Source organism: Rhinoderma darwinii, chromosome 10 (genome assembly GCF_050947455.1).
Source record: "Rhinoderma darwinii isolate aRhiDar2 chromosome 10, aRhiDar2.hap1, whole genome shotgun sequence".
Lineage (NCBI taxonomy): Eukaryota > Metazoa > Chordata > Amphibia > Anura > Rhinodermatidae > Rhinoderma > Rhinoderma darwinii.
Genome location: NC_134696.1, coordinates 58,291,271 through 58,309,982, shown reverse-complemented (window position 1 = coordinate 58,309,982; position 18,712 = coordinate 58,291,271). Strand labels below are relative to the sequence as shown.

The 18,712-nt window shown below is 43.0% G+C and overlaps 1 protein-coding gene across 2 annotated transcripts in view; it reads left to right on the top strand.

Moving 5' to 3' along the window:
* The first annotated feature begins 206 nt into the window (after nucleotides 1–206).
* The window catches only part of LOC142662081 (beta-2-glycoprotein 1-like), a 76,654-nt gene continuing 58,148 nt past the window's right edge, over nucleotides 207–18,712 (top strand). The window contains exon 1 of one of the 2 annotated variants that reach the window (XM_075839971.1): nucleotides 207–334. In XM_075839971.1, the coding sequence (XP_075696086.1) occupies nucleotides 265–334 (70 nt within the window). In that variant the 5' untranslated portion in view covers nucleotides 207–264. The remainder of the gene's footprint in view (nucleotides 335–18,712) is intronic. The other variant, XM_075839970.1, reaches the window with a different exon arrangement.

Genomic DNA, 18,712 nt, shown 5'->3' with positions numbered 1-18,712 from the left:
TATATATATATTTATATATATATATATATATATTGTATTATTTCCTGTTTTTCCTCTTTGTTCTTGAACTAATATCGTGGGAGAGGTCAAAGACCAAAACAGGAGGATTAGCCCACAGTCAATATGGCCTTTGACATAGATTTTGTTCTTTTTCATTCTAGTTACTGGTTAATCAGTAACATTTCTAATTTATAAAGAAGGAGCAGATTTGCAAAATATGATCCAGTGAAGAGTGAGAACATTTGGATATTGGCAATTCCAAACATGGCTTGGAAAATATGTTTCATAATTGTTTTCATTCCTATCATTCTCCATTGTGTCTTTGGTGATCATGGTACAGTATGATTGGCTACTCATTAATACTATTTATTGATTCCCAGAAAGCTGTATGTGGTTCTTCATACCACCTTATGTACATGTGTCTCTTATTTTGGGTTTTTTCCTTTATTGTAAATATTATAATTTCATAACTATAAGTTATTCTATGTGCTACAGGCTTTCAAGATTACTTCTCTAGATATTTCGATCATAGAATTGTCTAGACACATAGGACCTTTACATTTTCACATATTTAACTGATCAATGAATAGATTGTTTTAAAGCTTACATCTTCTTTTAGTCCATCTACTCATTCCAAGGGAATTTTAACCTTTAATTATTTATTGACGTCATTGAGACATGTGAGGACATGGCATCATTTGTGGGTTGTAGGTTTGCACATTACTGTCCTATTGATTTAAATGTAAACACTGTCAACATAACCAAAAGATTCAATCAGTCTGACGGGGCTATTCGCTCAATAGAAATGTCAAAGTCCCTGCTCATTTTAGTGGTTAGTGGATGTCCTAGATCATGACCACCACCAATGCTAGCTTGTAAAATATCTCAATGACATCTCAAAAGATCGTTATCTTTTTCTGCGCCCCATACAATTCATTGTACTTCTTTAACCCCTTCAGGACCAAGCTCATTTTGGCCTTCAGGACCAGACCCATTTTTTCAAATCTGACATATTTCACTTTATGTGGTAATAACTCCGGAACGCTTTTACCTATCAAAGCGATTCTGAGATTGTTTTCTCGTGACACATTGGACTTTATGATAGTGGAAAAATGTGGTCGATAAATTCAATATTTACCAGTGAAAAACACCAAAATTTGGTGAAAAATTGCAAAAATTAGCATTTTTCTAAATGTAAATGTATCTTCTTGTAAGACAGGCAGTTATACCACACAAAATTGTTGCTAATTAACATCCCCCATATGTCTACTTTAGATTGGCATTGTTTTTTGAACGTCCTTTTATTTTTCTAGGACGTCACAAGGCTTAGAACTTTAGCAGCAATTTCTCACATTTTCAAGAAAATTTCAAAAGGCTATTTTTACAGGGGCCAGTTCAGTTGTGAAGCGGCTTTTAGGGCCTTATATATTAGAAACCGCCAAAAAGTCACCCCATTTTAAAATCTTCACCCCTCATAGTATTCAAAACAGCATTTAGAAAGTTTCTTAACCCTTTAAACGTTTCACAGGAATTAAAGCAACGTAGAGGTGAAATTTTCAAATTTCATTTTTTTTTGCAGAAATTCATTTTTATTCTATTTTTTTTGTAACACAGAAGTTTTTACCAGAGAAACGCAACTCAATATTTATTGCCCAGATTCTGCAGTTTTTAGAAATATCCCACATGTGGCCCTAGTGTGGTAATGGACTGAACCACCGGCCTCCGAAGCAAAGGAGCACCTAGTGGATTTTGGGCCTCCTTTTTATTAGAAAATATTTTAGGCACCATGTCAGGTTTCAAGGGCTCTTTCGGTGTCAAAACAGTGGAAAACCACCAAAAGTGACCCCATTTTGGAAACTACACCCCTTGAGGAAATTATCTAGGGGTATAGTGAGCATTTTGACCCCGCAGGTTTTTTGCAGAAATTATTGGAAGTAGGCCGTGAAAATAAAAATCGTCATTCTTTCAAAGATTATGTAGGTTTAGCTAATTTTTTCTAATTTCCACGAGGACTAAAGGAGAAAAAGCACCACAACATTTGTAAAGCAATTTCTCCCGAGTAAAACAATACCCCACATGTGGTTATAAACGGATGTTTGGACACACGGCGGAGCTTAGAAGGGAAAGAGCGCCATTTGGCTTTTGGAGCTCAAATTTAGCAGGAATGGTTTGCGGAGGCCATGTCGCATTTGCAAAGCCCCTGAGGGACCAAAACAGTGAAAACGCCAAAAAAGTGACTTTATTGAGAAAACTACATCCCTTGAGTAATCCATCTAGGGGTGTAGTGAGCATTTTGCCCCCACAGGTGTTTCATAGATTTTATTAGAATTGGGCAGTGAAAATAAAAAAAATCCTTTTTCTTCAATAAGACGTAGCTTTAGCTCCAAATTTTTAATTTTCTCAACAAATAAAGGAAAAAAAGAACCCCAACGCTTGTAAAGCAACTTCTCTGGAGTACGGCAATACCCCACACGTGGTCGTAAAATGCTGTTTGGGCACACGGCAGGGCTCAGAAGGGAAGGAGCGCCATTTGCTTTTGGTGTACAGATTTTGCTGCATTTGGTTTCTGGTCGCTATGTTGCATTTGCAAAGTCCCTGTGGGACCAAAACAGTGGATCCCCCCCAGAAGTGACCCCATTTTGGAAACAACACCCTCAAGGTATTCACCTAGGGGTGTAGTGAGCATGTTAACCCCACAGGTGTTTTGCAGAAATTCGTGTGCACACGATGTGGGAGAATGAAAATGGGAATTTTTCCTTAGATACGTCAATATGTGGTGCCCGGCTTGTGCCACCATAACAAGACAGCTCTCAATTATTATGCTGTGTTTCCCTGTTTTAGAATCACCCTACATGTGGCCCTAATCTTTTGCCTGGACATTCGACAGGGCTCAGGAGTGAAAGAGTACCATGTAAAATTGAGGCCTAATTTGGCGACTTATAAAGTATTGGTTCACAATTGCAGAGGCTTTGATGTGAAATAATAAAAGAAACCCCTGAGAAGTGACCCCATTTTGGAAACTGCACCCCTCAAGGCATTTATTAAGAGGTGTAGTGAGCATTTTCACCCCACGTGTCTTTTCCATAAATGATTGCGCTGCGGAAGGTACAAATTAAAATGTTTCCGTAGATATGCCAATTCAGTGTCAAATATGTCGTGACCAGCTTGTGCCACTTTTTTTTTTATATACACCGTTCACCGTACGTTATAAACTACATGTTACCTTTATTCTGTGGATCAGTACGATTCCGGCGATACCAAATTTATAGAACTTTTTTATAACTTTTTGCACAATAAAATTACTTTTGGAAAGAGAATGTATTTTTTCTGTCGCCAAGTTGTGAGAGCCATAACTTTTACATTTTTTCATCGATGGAGCTGTGTGAGGGCTTGTTTTTTGCGAGACAAGGTATAGATTTTATCGGTACCATTTTTGGATACATGCGACTTTTTGATCACTTTTTATTTCAATTTTTGGAAGACAGTGACCAAAAAAACAGTAATTATGGCAGTGTTTTTGAGGTTTTTTTTTTACGGCGTTCACTGCGCTGGATAAATAACATAATATTTTTATAGTTCAGGTCGTTACGGTCGCAGCAATACCAAATATGTATGGCTTTATTTATTTTTTTCTATAATAAATGAAAAAGGGCGATTGTGTTTTGTGTTATTATTTGAAACTTTTATTGTATGTTTTCCAACTTTTATTTTTACTTTTTTTACACTTTTTTTTACACTTTTCTTTAGTCCCACTAGGGGACTTGAATGTCCAACTGTTTGTTTGATGTTCTAATACATTGCACTACCTATGTAGTGCAATGTATTGGAACTGTCAGTTGTTCACTGACAGCAAGCCGATCAGGCTCCGCCTCTGGGCGGGGCCTAATCAGCTTACGTAATGGCAGACAGGAGTCCATTGTTAGGGCTCCTGTTGCCATGGTAGCAGTCGCCAGCCTTGCCATCGCATGGCAAGGCTGACGATTTTCTACAAACCTCTAGGATGCAGCGATCACAATGGATCGCTGCATTGAAGGGGTTAATGCCAGGAATCGGAGCTAGCTCCGGTTCCTGGCGATAGATCGGGGTGTCCGCTGTAACATACAGTGGACACCCACTGCTGATGACGCCGGCTCAGCTTCTGAGCCGGAAGCTGAGCCGGCGCCATCTTGCCGATGGTACCGGAAGCCTCCTGGGCCCCGCCGACGACGGGGCATAGGAGGATTCCGTTACAGGCTGATCGGGAGGTAAGCATTAGCCCTCCGATCGCCTTTGCAGCCACCGGCAACCCAGCGATCACGTTGCTGGGGTGCCGGTGGCTATAAACTCCTCACATGCTGCGATCTCTATTGAACGCAACATGTGAGGGGTTAATCGGTCGGATCGGAGGCTAGCTCCGGTCCTGGCCGATACCTTAGGGTGCCAGCTGTAACATACAGCTGTCACCCGGCGGTGATGTCGCTGGCTCAGCTCCTGAGCCAGCTTCATCTCCATGACGTACAGTAACGTCAAAATGCGGTAAGACACCGATTTTAATGACGTTTATATACGTGATCCAGCGGGAAGGGGTTAATCCCCTCGTATGTATTTTCTACATTCAGAGTCTGGGAAAAACTGGGTAACGACTTCTATGGGCACTGTAATAGCTGTTGTCAATTTTGGAAATCCAGCATCCAGGGGTGGATAGTAGAGTTATATATAAGATCTTCTTAAGCTAAGTTCACACTACCATTATAGTCCATTTAGAACTCTTCCGTCGGAGGAAGAGATAAACGAGAGTCCAAACGGAAAGCATTGCTTTCGTTGGAAATACCATTGATTTCAATGGTAATTATTTTGTTTCAGATGCTTGCCTTTTGCCTCAGTTCGCTAGGTTTCTGTTTTTTAGACGGAAGCAAAATTGCAGTTTGCAACACTTTTGCTTCCATGAAAAAAAACTGATACCTAGAGATCGGAGGCAAACAGAAAGCATCTGAAACAAAAGAATTACCATTGAAATCAGTGATAATTCTAACGGAAGCGATGCTTTCCATTTGAGCTCTCGTTCATCTCTTCCTCCGACGGAAGAGTTCTAAACGTACTATAATGCTAGTGTGAAAGGAGCCTAACAGAAAGCGGTTAGTGATACTATTTTTTCTAAATATCCCAAGTAGAATGGTGAAGGGGTTAAAGATATTATCTGTGGTAGTAAAGGTTCCTAAATTCCGTCTGATTCATTTTATATAATGTCTTTATAAAGGTTAACGCTCTGCTTTTCTTATACAGAACTCTTTATCCCCTGCTTCTCTTCCCACATCCATAAAGCTAAATGATAGGATTCTGGCTGCCTGCAGTCGTCACTAGGGGAGATCACTGCATATATGTAGATTCATAAAGCTAACATTGAAGTCAGTATTACCTGTAAAAATCCATATCTTAGGAGCTGCCATAGTGGCAGCTGCAGGTAAAATGCATTTTACAAAGCCTGAATGGCTGGTGCATTTCCTGGGCCTCCTTAGTCTCTGGGCACAGTAGCAGGGGCTATGGCTACTAGGTATGACAATGCAATAATCTGTTATACAATGGTAACTCACAGTTCAATGTAAACACATATTGACAATTTGAAGGTATTTCTGTAAAAATCATTCATAATTAGGTTTGAAAATTGTGAAGTAAAATACATTGATATTCAATTGTGTAATCTGATAACTTGTTTTTATGACCACATTGACGTTGAATCTCTGACCAACACCCCAACTATTTTTCTACTTGCTTGACATTTGATATTTATTTTGTTTTTTCACTACTACCATTGGAGTAGTACTTGTTTGTTCCTGTGTTTTGCTTGGCCACAATTGCAAATTTCAAAGATTTTAAATTCATTTGAGCTTGAAACAGTTTTGGTTTTCTAGAAAACAGAGATAAGTAAAACTATCAAGTGTTTTTTGGTATAACACTAAGTAAAGGTAGGTCTATTCATACCGATTGTGTTAGTGACAAATATTATACCTTCATATCAAATACTGTTGTATCTGTGATATTTAAATAATCCGATGCAATTAATTGAAATCCTCGGGATTATCAAATTGTACAGCAGTAGATGGAAAAAATATTTAAAGGGCTGGGACAGACCCGTTTAACTTAGAGCAGCAAATGACCTAAGAAAAGAAAGACAGCTGTTGCCTGTGCACATGCTGAGCACCCCCAAAACTTTAGCTGAGGGATGACTAAGAAACCCCTTTATGTAAATTGATGTAAATTGATTGGAACCGCTCGGTAAATCAGCTCAGCAGACACTGGCTCATTTTATGTAGAGTATTTGTTAGTTGATCTAAGTTAATGTCGACTGCCATGATGACAGATTCCCTTTAAACATTTGTGCCTTCTTTTAAGAAAATTATTTTGGTGCGAAAGTAGACATCCAGGTAATGTCTGGCTACATGCATTAGGCAGTAGTTAGTCTAAGAGCACATGCTTACTGATGTCCTTGAATTGGGTCTAGTGCTGTATATATATATATATATATATATATATATATATATATATATATATATATACAGTGAAGGAAATAAGTATTTGATCCCTTGCTGATTTTGTAAGTTTGCCCACTGTCAAAGACATGAACAGTCTAGAATTTTTAGGCTAGATTAATTTTACCAGTGAGAGATAGATTATATAAAAAAAAAATAAAAAAATCACATTGTCAAAATTCTATATATTTATTTGCATTGTGCACAGAGAAATAAGTATTTGATCCCTTTGGCAAACAAGACTTAATACTTGGTGGCAAAACCCTTGTTGGCAAGCACAGCAGTTAGACATTTTTAGTAGTTGATGATGAGGTTTGCACACATGTTAGATGGAATTTTGGCCCACTCCTCTTTGCAGATCATCTGTAAATCATTAAGATTTCGAGGCTGTCGCTTGGCAACTCGGATCTTCAGCTCCCTCCATAAGTTTTCGATGGGATTAAGGTCTGGAGACTTGCTAGGCCACTCCATGACCTTAATGTGCTTTTTTTTGAGCCACTCCTTTGTTGCCTTGGCTGTATGTTTCGGGTAATTGTCGTGCTGCAAGACCCAGCCATGAGCCATTTTTAATTTCCTGGTGGAGGGAAGGAGGTTGTCACTCAGGATTTGACGGTACATGGCTCCATCCATTCTCCCATTGATGCGGTGAAGTAGTCCTGTGCCCTTAGCAGAGAAACACCCCCAAAACATAATGTTTCCACCTCCATGCTTGACAGTGGGGACGGTGTTCTTTGGGTCATAGGCAGCATTTCTCTTCCTCCAAACACGGCGAGTTGAGTTAATGCCAAAGAGCTCAATTTTAGTCTCATCTGACCACAGCACCTTCTCCTAATCACTCTCAGAATCATCCAGAAGTTCATTTGCAAACTTCAGACGGGCCTGTACATGTGCCTTCTTGATCAGGGGGACCTTGCGGGCACTGCAGGATTTTAATCCATTACAGCGTAATGTGTTACCAATGGTTTTCTTGGTGACTGTGGTCCCAGCTGCCTTGAGATCATTAACAAGTTCCCCCCGTGTCGTTTTCGGCTGAGCTCTCACCTTCCTCAGGATCAAGGATACCCCACGAGGTGAGATTTTGCATGGAGCCCCAGATCGATGTCGATTGACAGTCATTTTGTATGTCTTCCATTTTCTTACTATTGCACCAACAGTAGTCTCCTTCTCACCCAGCATCTTACTTATGGTTTTGTAGCCCATTCCAGCCTTGTGCAGGTCTATGATCTTGTCCCTGACATCCTTAGAAAGCTCTTTGGTCTTGCCCATGTTGTAGAGGTTAGAGTCAGACTGATTAATTGAGTTTGTGGACAGGAGTCTTTTATACAGGTGACCATGTAAGACAGCTGTCTTTAATGCAGGCACCAAGTTGATTTGGAGCCTGTAACTGGTCTGGAGGAGGCTGAACTCTTAATGGTTGGTAGGGGATCAAATACTTATTTCTCTGTGCACAATGCAAATAAATACATATAATTTTGACAATGTGATTTTCTTTTTTTGTTTTTAATATAATCTATCTCTCACCGGTAAAATTAACCTAGCCTAAAAATTTTAGACTGTTCATGACTTTGACAGTGGGCAAACTTACAAAATCAGCAAGGGATCAAATACTTATTTCCTCCACTGTGTATATATATATATATATATATATATATATATATATATATATATAAATAAGCTGCAGCAGCATGGAGGACATTATACAACAATAATGAGCTGTGAATCCAGCATTGGGGTGAAATATAACTCCCACTGTCTCTCTCTGCCTCTGTCTCTCTTTTACGCTGCTCCCCCTCCCCTTAAAATTCTATGGGCAGCTGCAACCTGATCACGCTGTCAGCTGATAGTCTGTCTTGTCTTGAGGAAACTGATATAGCAGTAAATTAAGAGTGAGTGAACAGTTAGGAGGGAGGAGTAAAGGAGCCTAAGTGGAGAGGCATTTTTCCCTAATAAGATATATTATAAAGTTTCAGATATTTGCTTCTGCTATTGATTTATGCAAAGTTAGTTAAAAAGTATGTGACCATTTAAACATACCCATGTTGCCGATCACACTGCTCCTGATTGACGTCTCTATCGGTCTCCTTCGTCATACGTGGTCCTATTCAGGAGACCAATAAAGACATCAATCAAGAGCAGAGGGAAGAGTTTTGGGAGGATTTTACTGTCGAAGACTCAGGATACTTCCCTGGTTAAGGAACATCCATTAAACACTAGACTTCTCTTTGACATATACTGGTTAAAACTTAATTTTCTATGAAATGCTAGCAGTATGATCGGCAACATGGGTATGTTGAAACTTGTTTTCCCGACACTTATATAATGGTGTTATCAGTTTATGGGGTTAAAACTGCTGACAGTTTGCCTTTAAACAATTAATAGGAGATGCCACATTGTCCCTATAACTGGATCCAAAGTGACCTCATAACAAAAGCCATAGTGTTCCCATAAGGACAGCTACAGTGCAATGATAATAGTAACTGTAGTGCACTAGTGTCACGGTGGGTGTGTGGACCCACTGGGCCATACTGCCATAGCGGGACAGCAGCTGGCCAAACAGGGTATCAAGGCAAAGTCAATAGTTCGAATAAAGGTACCTGTGGCAATACAGACAATAACGATGGCAGGCTCGGATGGGACCTTGGCAGCAGGCAGACACCAGGCGCGGTGAAATACAGCAGGCCTAGTATATGACACAACACGACTCCAACTCTCCACGGCACAGGAACAAGGTTGCACGGTATACAGGATACAGGTAGCAGGAATGGGAACACTGTGAACTGGAAAACACTAAGGGACCATTTTCAAAGACTAACATGGATTTACACAACAAAGCTCAGGCATTGAAGGAAGGGGCAGGGCCCTTCTAATAGTCCAGGGTGATCATGGGAGCAATTAGTCAATCTAAAACATGTGTGTTCTCTGGCCCATTAAGGCCGGGAATGAGCTCAAGCGTGCACCCTAGTGGTTACTGCAGGATAGGATGGCCGCATATGCTGGCATCTCTGGGGAGGGAGACATCTGCAGGATGCTAGGAGTCTGCGACCGCGGATGTTACAACTAGTAATGGCAACTGCAGTAACCTTATGGAAACATGTACAGTGCCCCTAGAAGGAAAAGCATAAAGGAAACAGTGATATGTCTCCTTTCTTTTGCATCTATTCCTGTGTTTGGCTCAAAAAAACTGCATCAAAAACATGATTTAAAAAATGCAGTCTTAAAGGGGTTATTTCATGAAGATAATCCATGTTTATTTGCCCTATTAGAGCACATGGATGTCACAGAGGGGGACCCTAGCAGAACCAGACCATATTTGCATTACATGTACGTCCATTCATTTAAATGACCCCTGTGGTGTTATAGGTAAAATGATCAAAATTAGGTTATTAATTGATCAGTTCATAACCCCTTTGACACAGAAAAAGCATCTGATTTTCCTTAAGAAATACGTATCTTTGACCATCAAAGGATGTTCCCTCTCAGGCAAATGTTTAACTGGCCCTATCCTCACCAAGTTGCCAGAAGTATTGATTAAGAGTTTTATCACTAGGGCTTGTATCTAGCATCAGATAACATTCTCACCCAGGGTTGGAAGTAATTACCCACACGCCCTGACCAGCGATCAAAAGTTATGCAAATGGTTACATTTTGTGTGTCTGCCAAGCTGACCTTGGGAAACATGTGACAATTACCTAAGTTCAAAGAAAATAAGATTCATTAAGGTAAACCCCATCAAAATTGATATTTGGAGTGACCCACATAGGTAGTTATGATCAGGAAAAATAGCCCTCGTATATATGTCAAATTCACCACCACACACCCAGAGGGACTACCTGGAATTGGCTTTCGGCTAAAAACATGGACCTATTATAGTTGTGTTTAATATGCCCTGGTTGGTAAACGTATGTACAGGTGAATGCAGGTAATATAATATATCTAGGAAATTTCTGCAAGAACACATGACCATTTTTGTGTTTCTCAATAGAAATATGTGTGTAAGAGGAGGAGTACACTTCATTATCATATGAACAGCCTCCTCTCAGTGACATCACCAGCCAGTGGTTTGGAGGGAATAAAAATTGGGTTTAAAATGCCAGGAGAAGAGAGGGGCAGTGTCAGTCATTGGGGATCCATATCTCGGTTGGAGTGACTGCCCATATTTTCTGTCCCCACAGCCAGGATATCACTGCTGTACATCAGTAAGGTTTTGTTCTGTCTCTTTTATCCCTTTTATTTTCATAAACTGAATGCATTGTAACTGTATGTATATTTTTTCATCTTTTAACATGACAACTATTTTTTGTATTGCACTGCACTATTGTGTATTAAATTTGAAATATTAATAAGTCTCTTCCTTGTACTCTTACCAAACTTAATCTTCTTAAGATGAAGAACGTAAAAATGTTACCTGTGTTAATTTAGAGTATTTTATGTTCCATTAAGAGAAACTTGGTTATTCGGACTAACAGGTGTAGAGGAAATATAAAAAACGTGAGCCCCTATTGCCTAGATGAGTATAGGTGGTGGTAGCATACTGTGTTATAAAGTATTAGGGTGTTGGAAACCTATGTGAGTAATTTATCATATTTCTGTCATCTAGAGTAGGTGGGCATGGATTTATGTGGTAAGTTAATAAGCTCAGTAGTGTCATTCATCCCTGTGACATGACCTGAGAGCAGCGATCAGGACTACCCCCATGTAATACTACGCTTCCACTGCAGGGGAGATGCTTGGCAAAATGAGGCATCCCCCAACGATACTAGCTGATTGCCAGGGACTAGAAAAGCTAGACTGCAGCAATCAGCTTCATAAAACAACCCCTTTAATAAATCCTGAGGTTCTGGACATGGCCGGCCTTAGATATGTTCGACCAGTGCAGTCGCACAGGGCGCTAGCTGCCACACTGCAAGAGGGGCGCCAGCGGGTGTGTGTATCCCCGCGCCATTGCAACTACCAGCGGGGATACACACACTAACTGCAGTCGCCTTTCCACCCAGGCGCTGCTTCACGTAGTGGCCGTCGCTACCACTGTAGCAGCCATAGCGGCTGCCAGCGGTGATACCGGGCATGAGGGCGGTGGTGCCGCTAGCAGCTGCTGTGGCTGCTATAGCTGTAGCGACTACACTATAGCAGAGAAGGGAGGTATCTCCCTGCTCTGCTGACTACTAGCGCCACTGTAGCTCTCTGAAGGAGCGGAATCCCCGTGTGGCCGGGGATTCCGCTCCTGGAGCGCTGCTTTTTGTCTCTGTCCATATATGGACAGTGATATCAGGGGAAACTCCTGAAGCGGAATCCCCGTTCACAGCATTGCAGACTCTATGACCGGGAAATCCACTCCAGGAGAAGCCAATGAAGTCATGGACACAGGCGACAGGAGCTTCTCCTAGAGTGGAATCGACAGTCATAGCGTCTGCAACGCTGAGGATGGGGATTCCGCCTCAGGAGTTTTCCCTGATGTCACTGTCCATATATGGACAGAGGCATCAAGCAGCGCTCCAGGAGCGGAATCCCCGGCCACATGGGGATTCCGCTCCTTCAGGGAGTTACAGTGGCGCTATCTTTACTGGAAGGGGTTAGTTGCTATCTACAGCGGGGCTGTGGGCTGTGTGGCACTACCTACAAAGGACAACTGTGCAATAGCACACAAAATACCCAGCTTTCCCGGGTATCAAAAAAAAGTGTGGAAATAAACTAAGATATAACTTTTATTTAATCTAGCTAAAAGGATTAATCCTTTACTCAGACTAAATAAAAGTTATATCTTAGTTTATTTCCACACATTTATTTGATAGCTGGGAAAGCTGGGTATTTTGTGTGCTCCTGCACATTTGTCCTTTTTTGAATGTCTATTGCCCGCCAGCTTTCAGGGTCATTTCGTAGTCCTTGCACTACCTACAAGGGGGCTGTGGGCAGTGTGGCACTACCTACCAGGGGGCTGTGGGCTGTGTGGCACTACCAACCAGGGGGCTGTGGGCTGGCACTACCAGGGGCGTAGCTAGGGGGGGGTAGGCGGGGCACATGCCCCGGGCGCAACTTAGAGGGGGGCGCCAGCGCCACCTCCTCCTGCGCTATAATTGTACCTGTGTCGCAAGGACACAGGTACAATTAGAAGCAATGAATGACCGGGCACGTTCCGTGCCCGGCCATTCATCGCCTTTCCACGAGTGAAGCGACTGGTACCTTTTGTACCAGTGAAGTTCCGTCGATGAAAGGCGCTGATTGACAGGGAAAGTCATCCTTCCCAGCCAATCAGCGCCTTTCATAGAAGCTGCGTTCAACTCCCAGAAGACCTGCGCAGAAGAGAGCAGGTCTCCATGGCTGCCGGACGGCGTGGGAGCGGGATTAAGGTGAGTTTGAATATTTATTTATTTTTTAATTGTAATAAAAGTGTGTGCCATTATCTATGGGGGGACTTTATCTACGGAGGGGGGACTTTGTCTACACGGGGGGGGGGCTTATCTACAAGGGGGACTTTATCTACGGGGGGACTTTATCTATGGAGGGGGGACTTTGTCTACGGGGGGACTTTATATACAGGGGGTGTCTATCTACAGGGGGCTATATACTGGGATGGACTATCTATGGAGCACCATATACTGGGGTGGGCTATAGCTACAGGGGAGCTATATAGTATATAGTCCCCCTGTAGATATAGCCCACCCCTGTAGATATAATCCCCCTGTAGATATAGTCCCCCTGTAGATATAGCCCACCCCTGTATATAGTCCCCCTGTAGATATAGCCCACCCCTGTATATAGTATCCCACAAATAGCTCCCCCTATAGTGCTCCACAGAAAGCCCAACCCTGTATATAGCCCCCTGTACATATAGTCCACGCCTGTATATAGTGCTCCACAGATAGCCCACCCCTGTATATACTATATACAGGGGTGGGCAATCTGTGGAGCACTATATACAGGGGTGGACTATCTAGTGGAGCACTATATACAGGGGTGGACTATATGTACAGGGGGCTATATACAGGGGTGGGCTATCTGTGAAACACTATATACAGGGGTGGACTATATGTGGAGCACTATATACAGGGGTGGACTATATGTGGAGCACTATATACAGGGGTGGGCTATATCTACAGGGGGGCTACATACAGGGTTGGGCTATCTGTGGAGCACTATATACAGGGGTAGGCTATATCTACAGGGGGGCTATATACAGGAATGGGCTATATCTACATGGGGGCTATATACCGGGGTGGGCTATCTGTGGGCTATATCTACAGGGGGCTATATACTGGTTTGGGCTATACGTGGAGCACTATATACAGGGCTGGGCTTTATCTACAGGGGGCTATATACAGGGGTGGGCTATCTGTAGAGCACTATAGGGGGAGTTATTTGTGGGACACTATATACAGGGGTGGGCTACATAGGGGCACTATCTACAGGGGGCTCTACGGCAGGCACTATCTACAGGGGGCTCTATGGCAGGCACTATCTACAGGGGGCACAGTGTGTGTGTGTGTGTGGGACATAGTGTATGCTGCTATTATAATTAGAGGTGCAGTGTATGGCGCTATTATATTTAGGGGCGTAGTGTGTGGTATAATGATAACTTTATCTTTATTTCTAGGTGCAGAAATGTTGGAAAAGTAAGAACCTGAAGACATGTGGGCGGCAAACTGCAGAAATGGGCTGTGGCCGGGAGAAGTCATCATAGAGGTCTGGACCGGATGGAGAAAAATAACTAGAATCTGAGACATCACCGGTGAGTCACTTAATGTAAATGTTCATTCTGCCTCTAATCAGTAATGTAGTCACTGTATGATCTGCAGCGAGATGGTGGTATGATTGATAGGATTTATTTTTGTGAAACAGCATCTCCCAGCATATCCTTATCATTGTTCGGGCCATGCTGGGAGCTGTAGTTTTACGCCGTACATACCTATACGTCAGGGGTTGCACTAAATTGAGCTGTATTTGTGCTGGTGCTGTATATATGCACTGAGCTTGGTCCTGCTGTTGTGTATAGAACCATATTGCTTGTAAAATGTACAAATGTTTTTATGCTCGCGTTGCATAAAAAGAAATGCGGAAAAGAAATGACACTTCGATTGGTAGAGAAAACAAACACGGCGAGGGGGAAGGAGATGTCGGGAAAGAGGTTGGGGGGGCGCTAAACTGAATCTTTGCCCCGGGTGCTGGAGAACCTAGCTACGCATCTGGGCACTACCAATCAGGGGGCTTTGGGGCACTACCAACCATGGGGCTGTGGGGCACTACCAAGCAGTGGGCTGTGGGGCACTACCAACCAGCGGGCTGTGGGGCACTACCAACCAGGGGGCTGTGTGGCACTCCTTACCAGGGGTCTTTGCGACACTTCCTACCAGGGGGCTGTGCAGAACTCCCTACAGGGGGCTGTGCGACACTCCCTACAGGGGGCTGTGCGAAACTCCCTACAGGGGGCTGTGTGGCACACTCTACAGGGGGCTGTGTGGCACTATCTACAAGGGGCTGTATGGCGCTATCTACAAGGGAGCTGTGTGGCACTATCTACAATGGGGCTGTGTGGCGCTATCTACAAGGGGGCTGTGTGGCGCTACCTACAAGGAGGCTGTCTTGCGCTACCTACAAGGGGGCTGTCTGGCGCTACCCACAAGGGGCTGTGTGGTGCTACCTACAAGGGGCTATGTGGTGCTACCCACAAGGGGGCTGTGTGGCGCTACCCACAAGGGGCTGTGTGGCGCTACCTACAAGGGGGCTGTCTGGCGCTACCTACAAGGGGCTGTGTGGTGCTACCCACAAGCGGCTGTGTGGCGCTACCCACAAGGGGCTGTGTGGCGCTACCTACAAGGGGCTGTGTGGCGCTACCTACCGGGGGATTCTGTGAATGGGGGGCTGATGGTCATTTTACTGTGAGTGGGGGGCTGATGGCAGGGGGGCCCTGAGGAAATGTTGTTTTTCCAGTGCTGCCTCGAGTCCAAAAAGGTTGGGAAACTCTGTACTAGGCTACAGGATCCCGTCATGGAGCAGCTCAGTTCGTCATGGGAACGGGGCCTAGGTGAGTACAAGTTTTTGTTTGCCGGCACTGTCTACAAGGGGGAGGTGCGGGGACTGTATGGCACGATCTACAAGGAGGAGGTGGGGGACTGTATGGCACTGTCTACAAGGGTGAGGTGGGGGACTGTATGGCAATGTCTACAAGGGGGAAGTGGGGGGCTGTATGGCACGATCTACAAAAAGAAGGTGGGGAATTATGGCACTGTCTACAGGGAGGCTGTATGGCAAAATCTACAGCGGGCACTATACTGTGTGGGGGCCACTAAGCAGACATTATACTGTGTAGGGGTACTACAGATGGCATAATACTGTGTGCACAATTAGAGGACAAAATACTGTGTCCTTGAAGGGGTTGTAATATATTATAAATATTAAATATTATTATTATACTGTATGGGGGCACTAAAGGGGCATTATAATTTTTTTATGGGGCATTTTTTTTTAATGATGGGGTGTGGCGCCGAAAGATCATTTCGCACAGGGCGCCATCTATCCTAGGGCCGGCCCTGGTTCTGGACAATCATCAAACTATTCCTATTTCTAAACATCGCTGTGTGTTACATTAGATATGCATTAAATACACATTCCATGAACCTGTTATCAGATAATTTTGTCTATCATTTGTTCCCACCAAGATGTTTTTTTCATTCTCTCTTTTTTTTTTCCAGGAGTGATGAGGTTTAATGTAGAAACAAACAGTACCAGATCAGTGCAGCTGACAATAGAAAGCTTGATTTTGTTCTTCTACTTTTCCATTGACATATTTCAAGGATCCCAAACAGTATATAATAATCTGTATACAAAATCAACCTCCAGAGGTTTCCTCAGTAATATGAACAAACTAATTATATTAAACACTAGCAAGCTAGAAAAATGTATTCTGCTGATAACAGCTCCAGAACATTCCAATTACAGCCAATATCCAGGCAAATCCCTGTACAGTACTTTGTAGTCAAGGCTGCCATTTAATTTCCCATGTTAACTCTTCCAGGGTTATGGATACTTCATGCTACATGAGTAATATTGACTCTTATACTAAAGCTATTAGTGTTGACCTAATTACATATTGAAATATACACAAGTGCATTTATAAACTTGGTTGTGCTAGGACCAGCGGTTTGTCGACTCACTGTGCTACTCAACCACTTTGACTTAGGGTCACCTCTAAGGGCATTATCTAAGTAGCATCCCTAGGCTTCACCCTTTAAACCCCATACAGAGATCTGGACTTTGCTGCGGGGAGACTACCAGGTCGCTACCTCTTGAGGAGGTCCTAGTGTGAGTAGCAGCTGGCCCAGTGAACCAGAATATAACTGTGTAGTACACTGAGGGTACAGGCAGATGGTACCTTGGCAGACGGGAGTGCATCAGTAGTCACAGTTTGTAACTGGTAGGAAACCTCAGGCTCATTTTAGGTATTTGGATACAGACCAGCAGTAGATAGTAGAACTTGAGCACTCCATTGATTGTAATGCAGTATTCTTTTATTCAGAAGAGGGCAAATATAAACGTCTTACGTTTCTGCCTGAGGTACCACCTTTTTCAAACACTATTGTCGCTGAATATAAGTGTGGACTTCGGCAAATATAGCGCTAGGGATCAGGTATCTACACCAGTGGTGGGCGCTAGCTAGCACTTTCTGAATAATTTTTCAGTAAGACCGGGAAACTTCATTGCCTAGGGCAAGTGAGAGAGGCTACTCTAGGCAGTAAATCTGCCACCCAAAATACGATGATACCTGTCAGTTTGTCTACCACTGGAGTTTGCTTCTTTGTAACCACTTTTGTGGATTCTGGATCTACAGGGAATTTTCTCTGCCAATCCCTGGTTATTCGCTATAAAATTACAGTACTTCAATTGGACAAGTCACTTTTAATCTCTTCAGTGGATGGAAAATTAATATCAGAGGTTGTCCACCAAGTCACCAAACCTATTTCCATGCAAGTGGGAGTACTCCACCGTGAAACGATTTCTTTCTTTGTGCTGAAAATTCCATCAGTCCTCTTCCCCTGGGTCTGCCCTGGATTCAGAAACATTCTCCTCTTATTGACTGGACTTCAGCACATAGTACCCGATGGAGTGACTCCTGTCTTTTTCAATGTCTGCCTGTCCTGGAGGAACTGCCTAAACCTTATCCCTGTTATGCGGATGTATTTTGTAAACATCAAGCAGAAACCCTTCCACCTCATAGAACATACTATTTGACCATTGACTTGTTACCCAATTCCATTCTTCCTCGAGGTACGGTATACCCCTTGTCGGTCCTGGAGACAGAAGCTATGTCACAATACATCAAGGAAAACCTGGAGAAAGAATTCATCCGAAAATCTTCTTCACCTGCTGGAGCTGGTTTTTGCTTTGCAGAATGAAGGGAAAATATTGCGTAAGTTCCCCAGTATGACTATTATAGGCAAGCTCTACCCACAGAGATTGGTCCAATCATCTTGCAGAGGAGAAACTAAATTCCTAAGAAAGTTCTCCAATACCTGGTTGATCCTTTCCACTTGTCTATTGGATTGAGGATGACAGGCAGTAGAAAAGTCCAACTTAAATTCAAGTAACCTGCAAGGTGCTCTCCAGAATCTTGAACTTTACTCCTCTATGAGATACAATATGTTATCTAGTTCGTGGAAGCGCAAAACGTGCTTTATGTAAAGAGTAGCCAGATGTTTAGCTGATTGAAGACTTGTAAGAGGAATGAAGTGGGCCATCTTCAAGAAACCGTCAACCACGCCCCAAATAACTGTTCAGTCAGAAGAAGAGAGTAGTTCCTCTAACCAGTTCAGAAATTGTCTGAGGTTCCTGCAGCTAATCTGTTCGATGCTCACTTCTTACGCATGTGGCAGGAGGCGAAGTAGTCTATCTTCAAATCTGTAGGCCATTTCAAGAACACGTTTCATACAAGCTTCGTCTTCCGCACACTTTGAAAATCCCCAATAAATTTCATGTATCTCTTCTCAAACCGCTGATATTGAATCGCTTTTCTAAAAAGTCTCCTCCTTCTATTGCTACCTCCTGCCCAGGCAGTGAGTATGAGGTTAAGGAGATTTTGGATGCCAAGAGAGCGAAAGGAAGTTATTTTATCTTGTGGACTGCAAGAGAGATACTGGGAATCTGTGAAGAATATCCATGCTCCATCTCACCTCAGAAAATGTTATAATCTATTCCTCCCAATAAGCCTACAGAGAGGG